Below are 26,272 nucleotides of genomic sequence, written 5' to 3'. Positions count from 1 at the left end.
TCAGCTCTGAATTAAAAAACACTCATTTAAATTACAGGTTAATGGAAGATACTTCAGAAGTGCTCTGTCCTATAGTACCTTCATCAGTAAGTTCCAATGAGAGGGTGAGGGTGCAAAAGTGTTCACCGGGCTGGATTCTGAAAGGACTATGTTGCTGATATGCTTTGGCCAAAACTAAATTTTTTGGTTACTTTCCATATTTTGGTAAGTTTCAAGTTGGTAGTTCATGATAATGGTGATCTGTCATTAGGAGAGAGAAGGGGAATCGTCACACCTTCCTTTAAATCTCAATTTATCAGTGGCTTGGGATGGAGTAAGATTTTGAGTGGCATCAGTCTTTGGGAGCAACAGAAACCTTCTAGAGACTTCAGATTTTAAGAGTATCTTGCTCTTTTAAAAATCAAGTTCTACAAACCCAACGTAAAAAAAGGCGGCTTCCTACATTTAAAAATCCCTTCAGGCATGTAGGTATGTATCAAGAGATTTGGTACCATGTGGATACATGTGGTACTGTGCACATGAGAGGATAAATGTTTGCAGGGACTGGTTCTGTTCTAAAGCATGAACAACAGCCATGGGCCGGCATTCTCTCCTAATGTCCTAAAATTCAATGTGCAAATTCCCGCTAGTGGCAACAGAAGCCCACATACAGAAAGGGCAGCCAGCTCCTACCTGCCTCTCTCAGTTCAGATTTTTGCGTTGGTGGACATTCCCAAGGGATCTGACTGACCACTTCCCAAGAAATGGAGATTTAGTTTTGCTATGCATCTGGAGCATCAATACTGTTATTTTTAGGATATAAAATTATAAACAGAATTTGTTATTGGCAGTTAAAACTAGTTTTTCTTTCCTTCCTTGAGGAACACACATTGGAGGAACGTGCCAGGGGATAACAGTGTGGTATTTAATTTTGGAAATATCAAAAATTTAATGGTTATAATAAATAATTCACAACCTGAGCTTCAAGATGGAGTATATAAAAGTTAGAAAAAGATGATAAAGTAGTTTCAAATGCAGTCTTGATCCCCAAGGCAACTTTTCCAATTTATAATTTTCTTAATTCCCTCTGTCTGTTGTACTATTAAGGGTCAAACAACTTAAAAAGAAAAAAAAAACCTGCACATACATCACTAAGTGAACAGCATGCTTTTTCTCATGCTCTAATCCTCTTCAGAGATAGTAAAATTAAATGCTAATTATAGCAACAAGAGTTTAAAATAAAAGTAATAGAAAAGTTGCTATTTAAAAATAATATATTTCTGTTTGAAAGCTGCAAATTGTGTACAGAGAGGAACTAAGAGAGAAAAACCATAATCAAGGCCAAGAGATTACTTTTAAAATTTCATATTGATAACATAAGTAAATATAGTAGAAGTCTCTCTTAGATATACACAAATTTCTCATAAGTCTATGGAAATTTTTAAATAATTATTACTCTCTTCTGAATTAATGGCTGCTTCAGAATCATCGATAAACAAATCCAAAAAATAACTGTACACAGAGCCTAAAATTATATTTGTTTACTTCAGTAAGTGAAAGCTGCATTTGGCTAAAATTTTTACCTGGAAAGTCTTCTACTTACCTGCAAAACACCAGGAAAAAACAGAATTACCCACTGAAATTGAGAGGGTTTCTTTTTTTAGTTTCCCATTTTTGTTCAAGTTTGTATTGCTTTTGATTCACCTTTCCCTCTGTTTCTCATGTCTGGAATAGAAAAGCTCAGTCTTTCTACTGTGGGGGAAAAAAGCTGAAAATGAGTTTACTTATCTTCATTTCATACTGAGTGTAAAGTAGAGAACCTATAAAGACCCATAGTAATTTCAATAGGTGATAAAACAAAGAAATAAGCCCAAAAGATTTTACCTGTCCCTGAACTATTTTGTGGTCATTTCTAACAAGTTTTTGCAAGGAGGTTTTCTTATTCATTAATGAGTATTTATTTAAGTGGCCAGCTTTAAATTACCAATCAACATTCCTATTTATTATGATGGAAACAAATAACAACAGAAATCTTTCGCTGAGGCCTGGCAGTGGTTTTGGGTTAGCCAAGGGATGTACAATTTTTAAGATGCCTAATTCCCAGTACTTGTAAAGAGGAGTTGTTTAAGACCAAAAATAAATGTTTCAGTGTGATCAGTCATATACCTTAGCTTTACTTCGGAAAACCCTATGTTCAGCAAGCCTGTTTGGCAGCTTTTCTGGAGATCATAAATCAAAAGGTTCAGAATAATTTTCAGCATTTTTTGTAGTGAGGCCACTCCTCAGGTCTGTGCCTCACTGAGACAGTCCCTGGGATTAGACTACAGTTGAGGAAAGAACAAATGAAGGCAGTAATGACACTTGCTGCTACTCTCTTCAGGGCCAAGAATCCACCAAAAATTCAGAATTTGATAATTACTTTTTGATTTAGAGATACACACTCCAATAAACTGACTTAAACTAACAATCTTACCACCTACAAAATGCAGATTATACCACTGAAACTGTAAAAATATGACGTTTTACATGATACCAGTTATGCTCCAAATTTCCACATAGGCATTTATTATGACAATTCTGCACCTCAGTTAATTTCAGACACTCTATTCACAATACAAAATTCTTTGGCTTTTGACAGCTTTACAAAGAAAATGCACTATTCACATTGTGAATAGGTGTACATATTAATTTGCCTTTCAAAGTGTGTGCAGTCCACTTTGCTGCTGATAATCTGCATAAAACTGGATTAACGAATCAGGAATTCTTGGGGTCACAATAGTCAGTGCGTACCGAAAGTGCTGTCCCATGATAGATTTGGCGTGTATGTCTTCCTGAAGAGCTAGAAGGGCTGCTTCTCTGCAGACTGCTGTTATCTGCAAAGAAACAATAAAGAAAACCCCCACAGAAAATTACTATTATAAAATACATTACTTGAAAGGAAGAAAGCGAACACAAGACACAAACATACTCTAAATGCCAGATGCTCACAGAGTCAGATTTTCTCCAACTGTTTTTAATAAATGAGGTTGTGGGTGATTAAGACATCCAAGAAACAGAATATAGCTCAAAATTGAAACCACAGTAACATTACATTTCATATTACAGGATGTTGCAAATTAACTTAATAATCATATTACCTTGTGTTAAACTCCATGTGACACCTGATAAATTAAAGCCCCAACAACCAGCGGTACATTTTTCTGTCCCCCAAAGCACAGGAGCAGATATTCCTCAGGTTCTGCGGGCACTTTTCTTTCTCAGCTTTATGCTGGGAAAGAAGTAAAAACAATTAATTCCAAAAGGCAGGCTAGGAGAGAGCAGTGGAACGGGAGGAGGGTTAAGGTCTCATAACCTGCAATGTGTTTTTAAGCTCTCTGGACTTTAGACAGCGGAAACAGACTGATGCCAGTGTCATTCTAAAGACGCATTACTGTGGTGAAAAGAGCTTGGGGAATGAAAAGAGATATTGTGATTTCCAGTGCAACAGGGAAAACAGTGATTGATATTGACTGCTCCCTTATATCTGTAAATGAAAGAGCCAGCTGAAACACATTTGTCCAGCTATTCAGCATATTTTCTCTGTTTGTTCACTCACTGAAAGGATCTCCCCTGCTTATGCTGTGCTAATGGTTGCCAAAGCTGTTTAGTAGCTTTTCAGAGGATTTAGCAGCATGTTTAGGAAGCTTTCAAGAGAAAACATGCATGGATTTAGATGGCTTTGTCAAGTTACAACAATATTACTGTTAGTTTGGTGCTGCTCTAATGAGCAGTGAAGCTAAACACTGCTCTTACGCATTTTAATGCTTTTCAGGACTTTAGAGACAGTTAAATGTGGAAGTTAAATGTGGAAGCATAGCTGAGATTTAGTGCACCAACTTCTTGCAGAGGTAAGTGATACATCATCTGGAAAGTTAATGGAGGGATATTGGTCTTCCTGTTCAGTTTTTTTCTCCAAGTAGACAGTGTGACTATTTCCCTATCTCAACACAAAAATCTACTTAAAGAAAAAGAAGAAAACCCAAACCTCCCTTCCCCCATCCATGTCTAACACCAAACCTAGAAATCTTTCAAAAAGGAGAAGACTTGATGGAAAAGTATCCTGGAGGCTAAACTTGTGTCAGTCTTTGAAGGAAGGGTCCATTTCCCCTTGTGCAATAAGGGCAAGTTTTACATAAACAAAGAGGAAGAGACCTGCTGGGGGTTTCCACAGGCAACATTATAAAACCCAGTAGGTACTACAGCAGGTTTTGACTGTCCTATTCTGCTCACAGAGTCCATCGCTGATCTACAACATCAGAATTATGGAGCAGGGTATCACTACAGCACAAGATGCTCACTTTTTTTTAGCTGATAAGTTTTACTGAAGAAGCTGAAGGAAAGACTCAAGTTGCCAGATCCAAGAAAGAAGGAACGGCACTGCCAGTCTCATTTATTCCTGTTCCATTTGAACACTGGAACACAGGAATATCAGCCCATAAGCTGATACCTCTGATGATGCTTTTTCTCTATGCTTTGCCAAGAGTATCAGTAACAATGATGATAATTAACCTCCAAAGGGTTTTTTTGTTTTAATTTTAATCTTAAAGACTGAACTGTAAGTTCTGCTATTACTGAAAACTACTAGACACGAGGAAACACAAGAAAACTCATAATTATTTTTTATTTTACTTCCCAGGAACATTTCAGCTGCTTTTAAGGAAACAATTTTAAGGCATGAATTATCATTCTCCCTTTCCCTGGTTGAACTCAGAATTCTTGTGGACTAAATATTTTATATATTATTGAGTAAGAAACAGCAGGCATTCTGGCACAGTGTTTAAAATTTGGGCCCTTGTGTCTGGTCACAGAAGTCCCATGGCATTGTTTCCATTCCTTGGCTAACCCAAAGTATCAGGTTTCTGAGGTAAGAGATTCAACAAGGCAAGTGTGATTATTTTTCTTCATTCAAGTATGCAAACTTAAAAAAAAAAGTCCTCACCAGCATTCTCACTAGCTAATAAAGCTAAATCACTTGTGGAAAGCAAACACAAGGAGTAATATAGCCACAGTGAAATGAGAGCAAATTCATCTGGTGATATCTACTGTGTTATTGGCCTAAGGTCTACTAGCTTTTTGTAGATTTGTCACAGTCACATTAGGGCATTTCTTACCACACCAAGCAACAGAAGGGTTTTTAAATGTCATTTCTGCCTAAATTTAAAACAAACATAGACTGGGTCAAGTGAGGTAAAGAGGGAACACAGCAAAAAGGGCCAATTGACAGCAGAGGAAGGAAGAAAACCCATGGCTTTGCAGCAAGATACATGTCCTTCCCAGGCTTAGTGACACTCCAAAACCAGACTACATCTAGATCATCAGTTTTAAAAACTTGCAGCAGACCTATCCTCAGTGAATTTGTCCAATTACTTTCTTAAATTACTTCTCTCTTTGGCCTACACAACATAATCATGTAATGAGTAGTGTGGTCTAATCATGCATTCTATAAAAAAGCATTTTAGTTTGTCTTAAACCTGGTAATTTCAGCAAGTGCCTCCTAGTTCCAGTGTTATGAGAACAGTGATTCATCTGTTGTTCCCCATTCACCTTCTTCATACTGTCAATGATTTTACAGTTTTATCTCATCCCCTCTCAGTCAAGTCTTTGCAGAGTCCTCAGTGATTCGGTTCCAGCTCCTGCAGAACTTGGCCATCCTTCAGCCTGTCTGCCATGTCGCCTTCACTAGATCTTCTCTATCCTTGTGCTGTTGAGTGGCTGAAGCCACAAGGTGCAGAGGGAGCAGCACCATAGCAAAGCAGTGTTGCTGGGTTCCCTTTCTATTACTGTATCTGCCATCATATTAGTGCCAAGATGATTTTTCTCAGATTACCCACACCGCATCCAGTATCTTTTCCTGAGTGACAATATCTAATTTAGGTTGCATGTTTGTGAATTTGAAACCCAGGTAATTTTTCTCCATTGCATTTATCAGGATGAATAGCCTCTGCCTGCCTCTATAAATGAATGCTGTGAACCAACATTACATATCTGCCCATTTTAAGACAATGCTTAATGATTTTCAAATACAAATCCAACGGATCACCATTTTTACCTTTTCAATATAAAAAAAAAAAAACAAAAAAGTGAAGTCTTTTGCATCTCTGTGTGTTGTCAGGAACATTAATAATGTCCTAGTCCTGTTCCAAAGGCAAAGTTGCAGCTTGATGTATCAAAGGACAAAATAGATATTCTTGATTGCATCTGAATACAGAGTGGCTTTCAGCATTGACTGTTAAAGCAGTAATGAAGACATTAAGTGATTGACAGAAACAAGAGTGATTAAACAGCAACAGGCCAGGCACCAGGTAATTAAGCAATAACTACTGAGGTGTGGGTTGTTATTACAGAGAGGAATAGCCAGCCAGGTGTGGCTGAATACTACTGAATCCAGGAGCACCAGAATACACCCTAGTTTGATTGTTAATTTCAATTCTAAATCAAAGTTTAGCAAACACAGTTCTCATTTTCAATGGAATGAGAGCAAATTACTGACCTTAAATTAATCTGCTGTCTGCAGACCTCTTCTAGTGTGGAAATAATTTTGAATTCATGTGTTAAAACCGTATTCTTATAAAGGACTGATTTATCATCTCAACGAATGCTTTAAGATCAGAAAATAAGCAACTAATTTAGAATCCCACTTAAGTCAAAAAGGCAACTGTATCAGTTATCCTGGGAGGAAAGGAGAGCCAAAATTTGCTATCTTAAGCACCGATATACACACTGATCAGTAATAAGCAAAGCCACACACAAGCTCACAGCTAAGGTGCGAATAACTGAATCCCAAAAGAAATGGATTTACACCTAGTCATACTTCCTGCCCCCACCAACTTACTCCCAGCAACAATAAAATGCCCAGTTACTGTTCCCTGAATAAACAGTCCTCTGCATAACCCATCTTTCTCTCAAAACCATTGGCTACACTGGCTGATTCAGTTTAGCTGATTCTCCCCCACTCTGGCATTAAGCACCGACTCTTTCCAGTGGACTGAAAGTCCTTTTCATTATCTTTGTATTTAAAGTGTTTTAAACAGCTTTCAAGATTTTTTTCCCCCTCAAAAAAAAAGGAGGAAAAAAGAAATGAGCTTCTGTGTTAAAGCCTTAGGTATTTTCAAGAAAGTGGTTTTGTAACTGCAGAGTCTGTTGGGAACACCTGTGAATGTCGGGTTTAATTGGGCTGCAGCTGGTGTCGATTGTGTGCACCCTAACTGGCAGCCACTGGCTGGCTGTACATTGTGTTTCATTTTCCTTTCTCCTTCCTTTTTAACTTGCTCCTCCAACCCCCCAGTTCAAGTTGTAAGGGATTGTGTGTAAGAGGGATTAGGAGCCTGGAAACAGAACAGTACCCTGCGGTTTGTGAATAGCGCAAATTGTGGCGCTTCCTGGAGGAAAACTACCTGCAGGACTGCATGGCCATGTGGTGTGTGCCTGCTAGGCAGTGTCAAAGGGACACTGTCTACAGGCTGGGGAGCTTACTTTCCTGCTCTGTTAAAGAGAGATAAAAAGTTCATACATGGCATTTTAAAAGGACACAAACAACTCTTGGGTCAGGACATCTGTTTCTTACTCAAGCAAATGCCTACTCACATCAGGCACCTTATCTTACCCCTGCGTCAGAAGCTGCTCTATAGAGAGCAATGGCCTTATCCACATAAAACCAGGGAAGTCGAAAAGCTCTCAGGACCCTGGGCCATCACCTGATTGAGGAAAGATGTGGGCATAGTTGTCTTTCCAAACTGAGTAAACAAATCAGAAGATGCACTGTAGTCAGAGAGGCTAAAGGGAGTGGCAAGTAAAGGTTGCTGATGGTATTCTAAAACCTACATAACTATCTCTGTTCCTTGCAACTCCAGCAGCCCAGAGCTTCCCACGAGGGACTTGTATGAAGCTCAATGCAATGCAGGGCAGAGGTAGTAAATACCTTTAGGGTTCTCCCACCCCCAGCAGGTCACTCCTGCTCGAAGTGTGGGATACCATAGCCCCTCTTTCCCCCTTCTCCTTTGTGCACCACCCACTGCCGGCTGCAGGCTCCCACCCACCTCTTGGGCTGGCTCCGGTGCTAAACCGACCCTTTCATTAACTGAGTCAATGCACCAGACCATCAGAAAACTAATCCAGACAAAAAAGGCCTTAGCCTGCTGCTGGGGTATTGAGATGGGATTCACCAAGTCCCAGTCGGTATGAAAGGGGTGGAGAGCACAGCAAGTGGGACACCTCTGCCTCCAGCAGGAGAGAGCTGCTGGATCGCCTCATGAAATGCTGTGCTCACTTACCCTGTTTTAGCACCCTGCTGTGTACAGCTGGCAGTATGAACAAGCTCAGGTACCATAGCACAATGCTGGCTGGGTGAGGAAGACATATCCTAGATAACACTTTGGACAACATCCTACTATTGAGGATGAAAATACTGTTTTAAGATGTCACAAATACAATTTTCCCTTTAAATCAGACTAAGCTGAGAGGCTCTTTAAAAGTGAGACATGGAATTTTTGATGTATTTCAAAAAGGCTTAAATTTAGTACTTCTTTTGTGGTTCAACTTTACTGTTCCATGTATAAAACAGATAAAACAGGAAATATAAGATTACATGCCTTTATTTCCTTCTCTGAGAAGAGAAATTCTTACAGACCACTACAAATCTTGTTCTGTTTAGAAGAAAAAGTTTTCAATACTATGAAATAATTGATCACCCTGTAACAAATTCTGATCTAATCTTTGACAGAAAAAGAATAGCCCCTGTGTGTGTATCTCATCATTCTGCTTGGTTCTATAATCTGTAGATTTAAATGAGATGGATTATACATTTGGGCATTTTGGAAAAGGAGAATAATCTATTCTAACCAGAAAATGATAAAGTGTATCGGCATAATGCTTTTCATACAGTATTCATTGATTCCTCAGATTCACGTATTATATACGTACTATGGGAGCTTTGAAGTGAATTTACACAGTATAATTGTTGCTCTATAAAACTTTCCTACCTAAAGAGTGCAAGGCACTCACAGGCCACACAAATGCCTCGGTGAGACAAAGGTTTCTTTGATCTCTAAGCAACTGTGTTTTACAATGTTATTAGTTTTCCACAAGTTAAAGTGCATACATCTATATAGTTCTGTATTCATGAACATCGACTTGGAACAGATGAGTTCCTATTCATATTGCAGCCATCCTCTGTGATAATATCCTATAATTAAATATTATTTTTTACAAAAAGATAGACTTCATTGTTTATTAAAGAGACATTCAATATGAGTAGACACTGGATCTACTTTAAAAACAGGTCTGTAGTGATGAAGCAGCACTTTGCAATTCTTAATTAAAAAGGATGGGGATTATTTGTATCTCATGTCTCTGATCCAACAGGCTGAGCAAACAATCCTTGCTATTCCTGACTTCTTTAATGAAAATTGTTACAGAAATGTAATTGAACAAAACCAGCTCCTTCAGTGATGTTTGTAAGTGACCTCAGTTCAGAAGTGAGAAAACTTGCCCAAGGCTTTACTATTTAATCTATAGTTTGCCTATTTGTGTAATTTTGAAGACTGATGTGCATGTGACCATGCATGTGGGTGTCTGCAGCTTACCTGAAGTGCTGCCCAGGGACATAAAGTGGTTGTGCCACCTGAATATACCTGGTCTGACCAGGATGATGGCTTCCACTCACCTCCTTCCACAGTGGCCACAGCAAAGGCCAGATCCTCCTTTGCCCACTCTTCCCTGTCTCAGCTGGGAGAGCCAGGCTTTAGGTTAACCTAGTCTACGTGTTGCAGTCACCCGGTGTCAGGCAGCTTGGTGTGTTAGCCAGGGACTTAGCCAGGCAATTAGCCAGTAGCTCTTGTGGGACAACAGCATCATGGCAACAATTCATGAGACAGCGGTGACCACAAAATGCTGCTTCTAATTGCTCTTAGAGTACCAAAACCTAAGCACAAGTTGCGCCTGGGCAGCAGACAGTATCACATTTGTCAGTAGCTCTTATTATTCCATAAAACTTAAACACACTCAGAGAAGAGAAAGATGAGGTATATAGCCAAAATTAAGCATATGTATCATAACTACAGTACATGATGACAGCTAGAAAGAATAAACCAGAGCCTAAAGTGGTACATGCTAAGTGTCATCACACATACCTCTGCTCATCCCGACATGTTCTAACAGAGGGAAGCTTTGACTCCAACTGCAGGCTTTCTTTTTTCCTCTCTCCACTCTCTTAAAAAATATTACTAGATGTGGTATCCTTCCAAACAATATATAAAACATGTACATTCCAATTTAACTTTTGTAACTACAAGCCCAAAATGCAGCTATTTTCCAAAACGTACTCTGTCGATATGGCTCCCATCACTTTGGCAGCGGCATGGCATAGCTGCACCTTTCACAAAGGAATTCTGTAACAAAACGAGTTTTTACATGCTGGGACTAAATATTTTTAAACAGCATTCTCTGCCAACTTCAAGTTTCAGCTATATTTGTGCAACTGAAAAAAAAAATCACACACATGTTTCTATACAAGATTAAGCTGCATTTCTGGTTAACCTCAGAATTATTTCATTTTTATATAAACATCTAATGAGAAAGTTTGACTCCTTCCTTCAATGAGGAAAAGGAAGCCAAGCCACTGGAAAAACAGTCTTTCTATATGTACGTGTGTGTGTGTGCAGCCACTTGTTTTAATTAAAAGTAATTAACAGAATGCTGTGTTCTCACTCACAGTGAGCTGTTACTACAGAGGACCTGTACTCAGTGCCAATGCTATTTTGCTGAATGCTGCTAGCAAGACAGATTGAATTATGCAACTAAAAATATAAAAGTAGAAGACTTGGAGGACATCATTAGCGGTAGCTGTCATGAGTTTCTCTCTAGAAAAGCAAAACAAAAGAAAAAACTACAAAACAGATTTGGCAGCTTCTACCTTATGAAACCTATCATAGTGTAGGTGTTGAGCAGCTGTTGCGCTTGCTTGCTTTCAGATTTCGAGGCAGACATATACCAGGTTGGGTGACACATTCAGCATATTCAGTATTTCTTGCACTGGAAAATAATTCATGCCTTTCCTTCTCAAACCAGTAATTCTTTTCTCAAGTTTAACCTGGGAGAGTAGCTGAGGCCTTAGATTCCTATCAAAACAAAGCAAATAAAAGCGATTCTGCAAAAGGAATTGGGAGAAGTGCCCTCCCTTCCCTAAAAATACTTTTTTTTTTCATCAATGAAGCACAGGCAAGCTAGAACTGTCTTTCAACTCCCGCAGCATTTCTGTTACATTATATCACCGCTAAAAGATTGCTAGAGTCCTAAACTTTTGAATTTGCACAGCAAAATAAGAAAGCGAAAAGTTCTTTTTTTATGGGTTTATTCAGACTCTCCCTTTCAACCTGTCTTTAGATATATGGCAAATACAGACTCCAATTTGAATCTTGCATAGCAGGTTAATGGCAACTGTATTTGTAGTTACCTACATATGATATATAATACAATACAGAAAAAGCAAACTCAGTTAAAAATAATGGCCAGAAAGCCCTAGCAAATCATGTGGAAGTTTATAATTTCTATCAGTTTGGACAGAAAACATGCAAATCCTAGGATAATGAGAATGAGAGATGCATACTTTCTGTGTCTCTGACTCTTTACACATGCATACACATCCTGAGTTGAGGCAACAAGTAAGAAGACTGTTGTGTGGGGGCCTTAGCCTGCAAGATGAATAATGCCCTTAATGGAAGCTCTCTTGCTCTTATTTATTGGGTTCTCAGTTTCTGGAAGGTGCGAGATGTCTCCTGTGGTGTATCTATTTCCTCAGCAGAATGCTAGAGGAATTTTGGACTGTTTCAAGGTTTACCTCTTGGAGCTTCCCATGGTACACAGCTGCTCATGTTTCCCAGGAAAATTAGGGAGGAGTGCTACTCCCTGTATTCCAGGGAGGCAGAATATGGCTGGGAGGACAGTCTGACCTAGCAAGCAATGTTGTTAGACACATCTAGTTGCCTCGGTGTATGATTACTACTCCTAAAGGAGGAAGTAAAAAAGCTGGTAAAGAATTTAAAGTAAGTTTCATTGGAAGTTTTGCTTGTGCAAGAAAAGAAAAAGAATAATTATAGCAAGAAAAAAAACAGTGAGGGATATAAAGATATGAAACAAGAAAAGTTGTGTATCAACAATGACTTCAAGTTAAGGATTTACGTAAGGGATATATTTTAATGGAACAGAAAGTCAGTAAAATAGTATGACAGACATGTGCTTCCCAACAGTCAGTCTAAACCAGTGACGCACTGATCACCATCTCTTTTTGGTGTGGCCTCTTGATGAGTCTGTTCAAGTGCTAACCAGCAGAAACCTAATCTAGCAACAGAGAAGAGAGGAGCTTTTACCTGTTTAGTACCCTGAACTGGCTCACCTAGGATGCAGGCAGGAAGGTAGGCAAGGTAGGAAGGCTCTGAAGGCAGGGAGAGGACAAGACTGCAGCAGAAAGTGGGTTTAAAGCACACTAAAGCCTAGAGATATATTGAAACCACATACAAATGTGTTCACTTGTGCAGTATCTTTCACTCATCTGCAAATTCCAAAGCTAATGCAAGATGCATCTAATTAAGAAAACTATATGCCTGGCGTATACATAGAGGCATTCGCTGGTGTAGGCAACCTTGTGAGTGGTCCTTTCAGGTGGGCATTCCCCACATTTCCCATAAGGGTCTTGGTGTTCTGACCTGACACCCCTCAATCTACTGGTTTTAACATCTGCATGCTTAAAAAAATACTAAGAGTATTTTGAGTTATTCAGTCATAAAATTGTTACTACAGTTCTACTGTCTGCAACAGTAATCTACTAATCACTTTTAGTTTCTATGAAAGTTTCAAACAATACATTTCAGATGTATCCCTACTGTGTCTTCTTAATATAGACCATAAGTAAATGTGACCCATTGCTTGTGCTCTCAAATTACCCAGTCCAGTGAATCATTGAGTGTGTACTTTGAGGGATTCACAGCACCATCCCAAAATACCAGCTCCCTCACAAATGGACCAGCTTGTCACCAGTATAGTTGTCCCCATCACTCTGGGAATGAGACAAAGAACAGAATGAGGCAGAGTAAGATAAAATGCTGAAATGTAAGAACTTGTCATCAGAGCTGTCACTTGCCTTCAGTGAAAAGTTACGAGTGAGCAGATTAACAAGGTATCTGCTTTTGCATTGTTAACATTGAAACTTGTCAGTTTAGCGCCCTCCTGTAGCTGCGAAAACTGAATTCATGTCATGTCTGAAAGTCACTTCAGTATTTTGGAAAACTGGATCTGCTTATCCACAGATAACACGTTTAACTTAGCAAATTTCTCCATTTCTTGTCTTTCATACTCCTAAACTTCTTCTCAATTTTTGCTATGTTATTGTGAAAACGTCCTTGGTCTCTTGGGTTTTCTTTGCCTCCTTCCTTGTCTAGGCAAGACAATGTAATGCAAATTTCCAGCACTGTGGAGAGTCAGAAAATGGGTCACTTGCATTTCTCTTAACTTCACAAAGATGTTTTATGTTCAGAATTTATCCTCAACATTTTTTCAAATACACATAGGAAGAAGCAGAGGAGTCTCCTTCACTTTCCTCCAGGTTGTATACAGTTTGCTTTTTAATGTTGACAGCATTTGAACTTCTAACAGTTGCAAACTAGCATGATAAACAATTTAAGGCCAGAAATTTATAAAATTTATGCTTAATAGTGTTCAGCCATGAGGATCCCCCTAGAGCTCTGTGACATTTCCTGTCCTTGGCCACCGTGCTCCAGATTCCACATTCCCTTCAAGCCCATGCTTTTGTGCTTACATCAAAGCACAGGAGCTCTGGGCCCTCTGCATAGGAGCCCCAAATCTGCAAGCCCTCAAGAGGCACCTCAGGCCACCTGAGCCCTGCAGAGAAGCACCCACCTTTTCCCAACAGTGACAGAATGAGGTGAGAGTGATCACACCTATTAGGTAGGTTGCTTAACATTTGAGGAAGGCTCTCTGTAGGCACTGTGGCATACCACATTACTGTTTTCACAGTTACAGAGATAATGCCAAGTGTTTTCCACCTTTTCTGGCACCAGGAAGATTTGCCAGGATAATATCTAACACCACACAAGAGGGAGGAGGCAATGAGGCCCAAAGGAACTGCTATAGCTGTAGCACAGCAGAGGATGCCACAAGAGCGAGCTGAGAAATGGCTATAACAGAACTAAGGACCACAGCTAAAACCCAACAACTTAAAAGGTATTAAGAAATGTTAGTGCAACCAGCAACAGGACTGACCCATGCAAGTGAAGTGCTCCTGAGGTTTGCATTGCAAATTGAAGTTACCATAAGGTTTCCTGTGGAAGTGTGCCTCTTGCTATCTGGACTGGTATTATTTCCAGCCCCTTGTCAAGAGATGAGTTCATAAGATTTGATCAGGAATTGCCTATGTGCATGAGAAAGTGTGAGCTTTCTATTTCCAGTTTATTGTATTTACCCATTTTATGTCAGATGCACAGACACCAGGACTGGGACAGCAAATGTTTTAGCCCCTCTCCAAACACAGTAAGTGATGATCAAAAGAATGAAGATAGCATGTACAGGATGCTACCACAGAAGCACAGGTTTCCATTCTGTACCAGAAAAACAAATGCTATTTTCTCTCTGATGTATAATTATTCACTACGTGTAAAGATCAGCAGACGTTCTTAACACTTCCTACTTGATATCAAATTCAATACTTTTCATGGTCTCTGGAAGGCTTTGTGACACCCTTTGTCACAGCAACACTCCAGCACTGTCTTTTTTTCCCTCCCATATAACCAAACCAGGAGCAGCAGTTGTAGCACTATAGAGCCCTGAAACAACATGGGACTCTTGCTCTACATGATTAAATGCTCTTTCACTAACTTAAAGGCCACAAGGACGTCATATTATACCCATAAGCAAATGTATGCCACAGGTCTCTCCCCTTACGAAATTTTCCCCAGCTGCGGATCATTCAAAATGCCATTGAAGACATATTTCAATTCCATAGGGTTTTTTTTTTGTAAGAGGAAGACGTTCCACCTCTCCATGGACAGAGCATTCAAACCACACTGCCAAATATTATATGATGTCCTTTCCAGAGTTAATTTTTAATTTCCTGACTTCAGTACATTAGAAATTTTCAAACTGCCTTGGCAGTCACTTACCAGCATGTGCAGACCTAATTGCAGCAGTGAATGCAGAGTCAGCCCAAATGAAAACCTCCCGACTAACTGAAAAATTTCTGCAGAATTAGTTACTTGGTTTAATTTAGTTCCAGAGAGCCTCACAGTTCAAGAAACAATGTAACACAGGGTGCAAACCTTTCTTACCCCAATCTGCTGTGCAGTAAGGGAAGGCAGGTGTCCTCAACGTGTCACTCAAACACCTACCGATTCTCGTTTTTCAGTTTTTAATGCACACAATTCATAACCCATAGATGTGCACAGCTATCAATCTGCACCCTCTCCAGTATGAAAGAATTTCCCCTGGTATTCAATTTTCTTTGCTTTACCTTAAGTCACCCTAATAATGCCGACATCTACTATCGATGATTATATTAACCCTAAGAGATCCTTAAACAAATGAAAAGGACTAACTTCCACTCCTGAATTTCTGCTTTCAATTTTCTAAAGGAAATTAAATAATGTACAAGTCAAATGCTGGGCATAGGCCCAGGCAGCTGAACATCGCTTTGTCCTTCCAAAGTGAAGACAAAGTGTCTGCTACAGAAGGGACAAGCCAAGAGAAATAAAGTTTAACCTCAGCTCCATGTGAAAGTGATTTGGGATAATCAGGGGAATATGCAAAGAGGTTAAGATGAGGACCACATACTAACAGGAGAACTTTACATGATGATCAAAAATGTATCAACAGCTGACCTTCACCTGGGGGAGCTGCTCAGCCCTGGCAGGCTGTTAGACTGGAGCAGAGTAGGAAGGGCAGGAGAAAGATGACATGAGCAGGAAGTGAAAAACCTATTTATAGCTGGTATTTGTCATGTCATGGTAATCTTATCAAGGTCGTTTTTTTTTTTTTCCAGTTTGCAAGATTTATAAGTAAGTACTGCCTGACAACCTTACAGCGAGTCAGCTACGCAGTAAATACACACACTACTTGCCAGTTCTCCTCTAGCTAAGATTATTAATTCACCACCAAGGGACTTCTTAATTTATGTACTATTGATGGACTGCTGATCCTTCTCTTTAACACAGTATATAGAAGGAGGAAAACCAGTAAAAACATACTAGGTATTTTCCTGGTCTTATTTTCTAAGTGAGTGGTTGCTTTAATTGCCACAAGGCATTTCTTCCAACTATTGGGAACAGATGTATTTTGTAATATGATTTCTCTAGTAAGAGAAGCTCCTGATCAAGTTTACATGGTTCCAAAAAGATTTTATGATGACATTTTTGCACACAGAAGAGTGGGTCTGAAATCTCAGATTAGCAATAGTCTTTGTAATTAGGATCAACATAACCCTATCTGCATAACCAAAACTTTGATGGAGAGAAAAAGATGCAGCACCCAGCTGTTAATGCCACAACTATGTAGTCTTGCCTATTTAAAAAGTCTTCCTCAGGATATTATATTTTTGTATTATATATTATAATATTTCATACTCTACTGAATATTTTAGATGCAATGTAAATGGCCCTTAAACTCAGATGTCATAACCCTCAGTGTCTTTACCCTTTCCTGAGTAACCAGCACAATTATTTTCAGCACCATCACTGAGTCATTGTTTGGTCTGTCACAACAGTAACTGAGGAGCTGGCAAAGCAGGGATGGCTACACAACAGTTACATACACATGTGAATCCAACAAGCATCTTGCCTAGCTCTTGTAAACATGCCAGGAAATGCTTCACTGCTAAAAAAAGAACAGCAAATCCTCCAACAGAAATACTATCTATCCATTTCCCTTTAAAAAGTCGAGTTTGTATATACAATTTCATTTTGAAGAGTTATTTGAGGTACGTTATGACTATTTAAATCTCAGGATACAAATTCATCTGACTATTGAGCACATTTGATTCAGAACAACTAACAGGTTTACTCAGTTCACAGATTGCAATTTACCAACAAGTACCTGTATATTTCATGAGACTATAAAAAATTAGAACAGGCTTCAACAATGCCAGTTCAGTATAAAGACACAAGGCAATTCAATCAACTGTCATGAGCTGGGAGATTCTCCTATCCACCCCCCTGCCACCTCTCTCCCAACAGAACCCAGCAAATGAAGCATTAGCTTCAAACCAAGGAAAGGAATGAGGGTGGGGTTTAGTGGGACCACAGGACTTTATACAAACACTATTAGAATAAAATCCTCTGTGAAGATCTCCAAGTTTCACATCACTTTGTCTCTGCAGGTTACCAAATATCAATAACAAGAAGAAAAAAACAAACCATAATGAAGGATGGTAAGATGTAGGAAGTTTTCACAGAATGCGGTTGTTTTGCCATCCTTGAATTTAAACAAAACCAGACACACAATATGCTACTCACACATGAAAAGAGGAGAGCCAAAAGGGAAGGGGAGACTTCCCTCTTTTCCTCTCTCCTTGCTTCAAGGAAGCATCCCTGAAAGCACACAGGCATCTGCTTTGGGTTCCTCTGACGTCAGCAAATACGACTGAAGTAAAGCACATGCTTAAATACATTCCAAAATCTATCTGCATTTAATAACTGGAAACTAAATAGAAGCTATAAATAAATGGGCAGAACATGTTCAACCAAGAAACAAGATCTTTTTTTGACTTTAAGGTGACATTACTTACTGGCTCTGCAAAACTTTGGACTCAGTAATACCCATTATTAGAAATAGAGAAAGTTTCTAATGCAGGATTCAATCTATTAATTTATGAATACTAAAATATATGCACTGGTGACAGAAAAGAGGTGTGATTAATACCAGTGTGCCACATTTCCTTGGTGCCTTATAGCTTAAACATAGCATTAACATTAAATAGTTAACCTAGTCGCAGCTAGGTTATTATGTGCAAAAGTTCCTGAGTTCCCAAACTCCTATGTAGTATGGATTTAACATAAAGATATTCTACAAACTACTGTCCTTCATTTTCATAGTCACCTGAATCTTCTGTTCCCAAGGTGTAAGTCATCTGCATTTCAGATACAGGCTTGTTAAATACCTGACACAGAAAGACAGGGGTTTCCACCAAGAGCTGCAATACAAGTGGTGAACAGGCAATAGAACAATAAGGCATCAAGTATTTCTGCCTGGTTTTTAAATATTGATGTCTCTGGTAAAAGGAAAACAGGAAGAAATGTGGAGGTCTGCTACAAGGCTACTCATCCCTGCTGAATAATTTTGCTAAGACTGCTGGGCAGGAAATTGTAATCCGCAGCTCGATCAGTGTGTGGTTCGTGTTCTCAGAGGGCCTGTGAGAGGGGAAGAAAGATGGGCTCTCCTGTGGGAATGATCACACACTAGGGACCCTGGCAGGGTTAGGCAATAGTCTCTCCACACAGGAGTCAGCCATTTGTCTGTCCCTTTTCTAAGGGACTGAGTGTGGGATTACAAGTCTTGGCTCTATCACAGATGCAAATTTTCACCACCTAGCAAGCTCTGCTGCCACCTAGGATGCCTCACCTTCCTGGGGTCAGTCCTCATTCATCTCCTACACCTCATGGACTGTTATTAGCTCCCTGGGACAGACTCCAGTTTGTTAGATCCTGTGTGGCAGTATCTGTGCACATTTGTCTTCTTTATACAAGGTACCCATTCCTATTTAAAAATTTATCATCTGCCTACTGGAAAAAACAAGACCTGAAACAACCTACGGTGACTGAGTTTGTTACCATCTGCCGCAACCATGTATTATTTAAGCACAGGATATTGCCTCTAATGACTCTTCTGCTCATTATGAGGTGCACACTGAGGCAAAAGAAGCCTGATCCAAAGCTGAACAAGTGCTAATACAGACTTGAAACAGGTACAAAGCAATGTGGGCAGATGCAGGGCTGGTGTGCACAAGCCTGACATGCCTGTCTGCAGCAGCTCAGGGACACCCCCTTGCCCTGAGCTGGTCTCTGTGTGTGGGTTCCCACCACCCCTGTTCTGCCCATGGATGGTGGAGAGTGACAGCAGCCATTGGGGTTCTGGGCACAGCAGGGACCTGTCTCAGGTACTGCTATAGGAATCACTGTCGTGGAATCTAATTCCTCAGTAACAAGCAGGATTGGGTCCTAAACTATCAGTTCCCAGTTTTCATTAAGTTTGTTCATCCTCAGGCCAATTTTTGCACTGGCATAACCCCATGGGAATTGTGCCAGTAAAGACTTTGGCCTAATAATACCAGGTTTATTTCTGTAGTATCATCTGCCTGTGGCTTTGGGAAGACTATCTGTATATTCCACTACAGACCTTGCAGAAGCAAACACCAACTCCGAAGGAAGATTTTTGACTACGCAACTACTTTTTCAAGATAAAAAAAGAAAAGTAGCCTAGACCATGGGCAAAAAATTCAGATTGAAATATATTTAACAAATACAGGAAATTAATGCTCTCCTGTATATTGCTTTGTGAGTTATTAGCACCTAAATATTTTACATGGTTGAAAGTGTATTAATGAGCTGGAAGACAAAGCTATTTAATCAGAAGAGATCAGCAGTAATTTATCCTGCAGCAGATTTACATGCAGCAATCATGTGTGTTTGTTTATGGTCTCCACATCTGGTAATGAGTTTTTGACATGATGGAAAGCTGCGGTAGAATAGTGCACTCTATTCCTCACACTGACTAATTAATTCTCTACTTAATCTGGAAAAAGGCACTTTAAAAATAAACACTAATTTTCAGCAGACCATAAAGAACAGGTAACAACTGAATCACAGCATAGGCCTAAAAACTGGTGTAGCAACCTCACAAGCATGAAAAAAAGGTGATTTTTAACTGAAAAGTGTGTGCACTTCTCGACGCTGCAAACAGTACATTAACGTTTCAGTTTTTTTCTGAAAGAGAAAAGCAAACATACACTTTCTTCCCTCAGCAGTCTTCCTTTTGCACTGCTTCAAGAGTGACATACCTGAGACCTGCAGAGATGATCGAAGCCTGAGTTATAATCTGTAGGAATCACTAAAACCAGTAAAAGATGGCAAAGCTAAAATATTCCCCATCATTCACACACTGGGTGCTAAAGTACGGTTTGTGTTCACAAGTTACCTTCAGTAATACTGTGGACATCACCCTCCACCTCCTTCTGACAACTGATAAAATAAGCAGTAAATCACAGTTTACACAAGTGACATAGACAGGAAAAGCAGCCAGTGCAAACATTGTCAGACACCAGGGAGATGGTGTTGAGCAGGGCTGGCTGCTTCAGGGGGAGTGCAGGGGGAATTCAGTGTCCTCGGCTTCCACTAAAGTCATTCCATTGCTTTTAGTCACTGCACCAAGACCTTGTCTCCACAGGATGTTATGCTGGAACAGCTACTGCATTTACATTCACACCCTATCTCATTCCAGGATAACTTCCTCACATTGATGTGCCCTTAGAAACACAAGCAAGAGCATTCGTCTGTGGCTGCATTTAGCCCTAGGCTGAAGTCTCACCAGGTAACAGAGAACAGAGATTTGGCTTTATCTTATAAACTGTGCTAATATATATCACCACCCTTTGGACTGAAACCAACTTCTTCTCTCTAATCTCCCAATCATTTCCCACAGAAAGCACGTACTTTCTACAGCCCATGAAAGAAGGCAAGGATGTTAGGAAAGCCAGAAAGATTGCAAGGCAATGAAAGCCTGTGTGAGCTGCATCCAAGAATAAATTTCCCAACTTAGGACACCTGAACTATGAAATGAGTCCTTTCAGTGCATGAGAAATTACTATAGTGGCTAAGAGCAAAACAGCATAGGCCACAGGTACCGAGGAACATCACTGCAGAACCTTGGAACTGATTCCCCAGTTGAAGTTATAGGTAAATTAGGTAAAAAGATAACCACGGAGCAAAGAAATGAGTAGAGATCTAAGCTTTTCATGCATGTTGAAGTGACAATACCAAAATACAGTTTCTCCTGCCAAGTGCAGCTCCTGATCTCCCACTCATACAGCCAGCGTACAAAATTTGTAACTCAGGAGTTCTTGTTTGCACTGCAGCTGCAATTGAAGATGCATTTGTGTGTACTCACAGTTCAGATCCCTAACCATACCCTATAGAGACCATCTGCAATGTCCCTGTCTCCCCAGTTCAGATTTCCCAACACAAGTTGTGAGAACCAAGGGAAGGACATAGGGAGGACACCACGTCTGACAGGGATATCCTGCCAGATATGCCTCGTGAGGTACAGCCAGGTAAGGTCAATACTGACAGGAATGGTGAGTTGTTGAAGTGGAACAAGCAATTCCCTAAAACCGCTTTGTTTTCAGGAAGAGTGTGCAGGCTGAAGTCTTCTGAGAAGTACTAGCCTCTGCTGCAGCACTGAGCATAAGTGAGTAAACAGCACATAATTTCTGGAGGTGACCCACTTTCTCTGCATCTCCACCAATGCTTTTCTGATAAAAGTTTTAATTATGTTTTTTCTGTCAGTGCCTGTGTCTCAGCGGGTTCCTAGGTCTGCAGAACACCTTCATTCCACTTAGACTAATTCTTTCTTTTCTTTGCTGCTGAGAGAAAACAAGTTACAGCTTCAAACCACATAGGGCTGCAGGTTTAGTGCTGCAGAATCCCCACTTGCTGCTGCTCCCCTTTCCTCAATTCTCTATCTGATTTAGTGTTTACTTTCAGACCATATGGGAAACATGTCAGGAAAGCATGCATCCGGGTTCATGTTCAGAATAAATACTTTTTATGACTATTCCCATGACCTGCAGCAATAGACTAGATTAGTCACCCACAACTATGTATAATCATATCATCATTTAAATACATTTTCAAACAGAATACATTTTAAGATACAGATCAACTAAATATTCTTCTATAGGCTTTCTAACATCCATTTCCTACAAGTTTACCACTTCTACCTGAGAAATAAAGTGTTATCTTTCAAGTGTGGAGTCAATACAAATAGAACAGAAACCCAGAGGGCTGTGCAAAAGTGCAACCTGCAAACTACTATGTGGTCTGTTGGGTGTTCTTAGCAAAAGAATGATTCAGTGCCACAGGAAAAGAGCTGAAAATGGGATGCTGATGCTTAAGTAAAAGTGCCAACTATCAACATATATATAAACAAAAACAAAACCAGAAAAAAAACCCACAACACTCAAAAGGAGATTATTTTTTATTCTCTGCCCGTTTCAGAAAACCAAACTCCCTACAATTTCAGGTTCATCCAAAAGCAGAATTGTAAAAGTTTTCTGCTGGAGAACAGAATATTTCCCAAGCAGAATATATAATTTACTGCAAAGCCAGATAAACAAAGGATCAAATTCAGCCTCACTCATTACATTTAGCAAGAAAATGGATAAAATAATTTAAATTGAAATACTGAAAGTCTTTTCAAGCTGAAGCATTCTGAATTCTACTTCTACCATAAAAAATTACGTCAATGACACAAACTATATAAATTATTCAACTTAGTGTTTATTTTTTGTTTTTTTGCAGAAGAAAGACAAATGTAAAATTTATAAAAGTAAAATTAATAACTGGTTGGTTTTTTTTCTTGTGTAAGTAATGAGACGGTAATACCCTGTACTACTACTCCTTATTCAGGATAATATATTTTTTTAATTTGTCATCAACCTCTGGGTTGAAGAAAAATCCGATGTGTCCCTTTTGCTTTGGGAAATGGTTCTGGCAGTCTTTTAAGTGTTGCTGCACATACCACTGTCCAAAGTAAAGCATGTTTCTAGGTCTTCTCTGTCTCTGTCCACCCCTCAAAAGCAAAACTCATCTGCTGTTGGATATCTGCAGAACATCTTATCGGCCAAATTGAATGACTGCATCACATTACAAGACTTAACCAGAACATATGGGAATCTTCCTTTGCCTAAAATCATGCACAAAAAATAAAAAAAATGCAGAGATTTCCCAAGGTAACTTGTTTTTTTTATAGCTCTTTTTTCTTTACTTTTTTTTTTTTCACAAAATGGAGGACAGGTGTTATTTCTACAGGCAAACATCGGAATACTCATGTAACCCTCTAAAAAGGAAAGGGATTTTGCTTCTTTTTAAGTAATGCTTTTCCCATGTTTCTGAGACAGTGTGTGCAGTACTGTAAAGTCTCTCCATCTAACCGCAGCGTTGCAGTTCAGCAGAACACTAAACTAGCTGCAAGATAAAACTATAAGCTGCAAGCACCTGAGTAAGTATCCTCCTCACCAGCATAAAGGATCCTGAAAGAAGAGGGACTTGCCCCTATTTTTGAAGTGAAGCACATGATGAACAGCTTTCCTGAGCTGAGGCTTTCCAGTGTGCTCGTTGTCAGGCGTGCACAAACCCATGGTATCAACCACACTGCAAAATTGACTTGTTCCTCTAATGGTCGGTGGTCAGTCTGCTGGCCACCTGCCTTCTCTGCCAGCTCCATTTGAACTTAGAAAACTTGGTATCTGGAAAACTATTTAAAACACCACATTTCCTCTTGATGGGTTTTCTTGTTGTTCTGCTTGTTTTGGGGGCAGGAGGCTGAAGCAGGAAAAGTCATTACATGGTGAAAAGCAAAAACCTCACATTTTCATGTGTGATTACTTACATTAATATGTATCATTTTACATACATAGTACATCTACATATGGAACCCATTATTATTGAGGAAATGTTTTTTTTAATGAGGAAGACTGAACAATACTTAAGAGGGAGAAAATGTTCAAACCAATGTTACTTTGCAGCAGGAGCAACAAAATATTTTAATAAAAAACAGTAACAAGACTGGCCTTCCTATCCAGTATCAGCTTTGTCCTGTGTTCACACCTTGAGAATAGGATTTGACCTTCATGGCTTTTCCAAGCTTTGCAAACCTCCTAAACGGAAATTTAAACTCTGCCTCTGTCTAGGACTTTTAAAAGTAAGACCAGTGCTTCAGCTCTACAGAGACAGCTCATTGTATTTGTTTTCCAGATCCACTGAAGCATTTTTACTCCCTCCACTTCTTTTACAGAGACTGTGCCTGCACTCCCTTCCTACCCTCAATCTAATCCAAAAATAAATTAAAAAAAAAAGAAAAGAAAAAAAGGGGGTGGGGAGGAGGGGAGGGAGAAAGATTTAGGTAATACAATCACTTCTGTATAAATGTAGCTAATTATAATCTCAAATGCGGAACACTGTTTCCTCTCTCTCCCTACATGCTGGGGCTAATTAAGCTTTCTTTAAATGTTGCATATGATTTAAGAAGAAACAAACAACAAAAACCCCTCACTATTTTAAAATAAAAAAAATCTGGTGCTAAAAAGTACTGGCAGGCTAAACATTAGTACAATAAAACAGCTGGATTTTAAAATGCTAAAAATAAAGTGACTAAAAGCTCCCTGAAAAATGAAACACTTTCAAGAAAGACCATTCACTGTAGGAAAGAATCATCTCAAAATGGAGGATGAATTACTAGTATCAAATATAAACCTCAAAACAGGCTCTGTTATCATAATGCAAATATTAATGTGTATTTGCTATTCTTGCCAAACATTATCAGTGTTGTTCTGACTCGCAGGGAACAACCTGTTCTGTGTGGATCCTGACTGGGCTAGGATTGGACTAGGTTTGTCATTTTAATACCAGTAACGTTGTTTTGTTCATCTTGAGAACATAAGCATGAGCAATGATTGCAAGAGGATACAGGTCTCTGCACTGGCTTGTTGTTGGGCAAAGGCTTAGAGCCACAGGACTGTGGGATCAGTAGAGCTGCTTCTGTGGTCCAGGGATCTGTTGCTTACCATGGCTCTCACCACTGACCTTAACTTAGCCTCTTTATTTACTCTTGTCAAGCCAGCAGTTTTCTAAGCACTTTAATAGGCTCAGCTACTTAGAAACTTTCTAAGCTTCCTTGTTGTGTTTTTCAAGTCCTTCTTTCAATGGCAGAACAGCATAAGAATGGCATTAAAACCACCACCAGCCACTCAACAGTGGCTCGATGCAACCCTACTGGGAACATCCCACAGGAGTGAGGTACCAGAACAAATGGGTGGCCTGCAAAAGACATGATTTGTAATAACATCCCAGGATATAGTTCTTGATTTTGAATTTGCACACTGCAAAAAAAGCCCTACTCAGTATGTTACAAGAAATAAAGCAAATTATAATTTGTTCTGTAACTTAGTAACTCAGGTGTCAGATAGATACTACCAAATACAACACCAAATCCTGTCTTGAGTCTTATGTAGCAACAGATTTCAAATTACAAATATCACACAGGCATCATTCAGGCTTTGAAATGTAGTTTACTTGCTACCAAATATGATGTGTGAAATGATTTATCAAATTCACAAGAAGGAAGAAACCAATGAGACAATAAACCCTCTTTCCCAGCAAGTCCAGGATTGTTTCCAAGGACATACAGATTGGCAAAAGATAGATTTATTACCATGGTTTCCTAATGCTATGTTTTATAATTTAGCAAGCCTTCCTATAATGCTCAAATAGTACATATACCAAGCATGATAGGACACCTAGATTTCTACCGCCTGTCCAACTTGGTGGGTCACTCATTGCCTGCACACTTCTGATGCAGCATCTCTGTAGCCAATTTCTGCAGACGGAGCTATTTTTGAAACAGCTTGTTGGATGGCAATAATCTTATGGGGGCAAGAAAAGGTTGCTGCTTCAAAAAGATATGATAATAGTGGGAGAGTAATTTAGTAATTTTTAGAAGTCAGTCTGTTCTTAAACATGCTTGTAGTAGTGTTGAGGCCACATGGAATTGTACTCAATTTCAAAACACCAATTAAAAGGAGAGGGATTCACTAGCCCCTGCTCCTCACAAACACATAGAGCCATGACTCCTATTAGAAACCTGTAAAAAGCAATAGTGAAAGACCTGGAAACATTTACAGTGGCTTATCTTGGGACTAACTGATAAAGAGAACATGCCTTCTCATTGATCCCATTAAAATGCAAAGAATTTTTCTTGGTCATGGAAAAATCATTTTGCTATATCAAAATCTAATCGCACAAAACAGCGTTGTGTAGTTTATGCATCAGTTGATTTGACAGAGGTGAACTGTCAGGAAACTACAGGTCCAGAAGTGACAGCAACAGAATACAGATGTAAAATACATCACATTTTGAAAATTAAAAAATAAAGACAAGCCTGATACATCTTCTGTTATTTCTGCTATCTATCTAATAATATACATTAA

General features: G+C 39.3%; 1 protein-coding gene across 1 annotated transcript in view; it reads right to left on the bottom strand.

Moving 5' to 3' along the window:
* The window catches only part of AFG2A (AFG2 AAA ATPase homolog A), a 231,644-nt gene that overhangs the window by 26,115 nt on the left and 179,257 nt on the right, over nt 1-26,272 (bottom strand). Inside the window, 1 exon segment of the mRNA XM_005143020.3 lies at nt 2,770-2,852. Coding sequence (XP_005143077.2) covers nt 2,770-2,852 — 83 coding nt within the window.

The sequence above is a fragment of the Melopsittacus undulatus genome, chromosome 5 (assembly GCF_012275295.1).
Source record: "Melopsittacus undulatus isolate bMelUnd1 chromosome 5, bMelUnd1.mat.Z, whole genome shotgun sequence".
Taxonomy (NCBI): Eukaryota; Metazoa; Chordata; class Aves; order Psittaciformes; family Psittaculidae; genus Melopsittacus; species Melopsittacus undulatus.
This window is presented reverse-complemented; position numbering and strand designations above follow the sequence as displayed.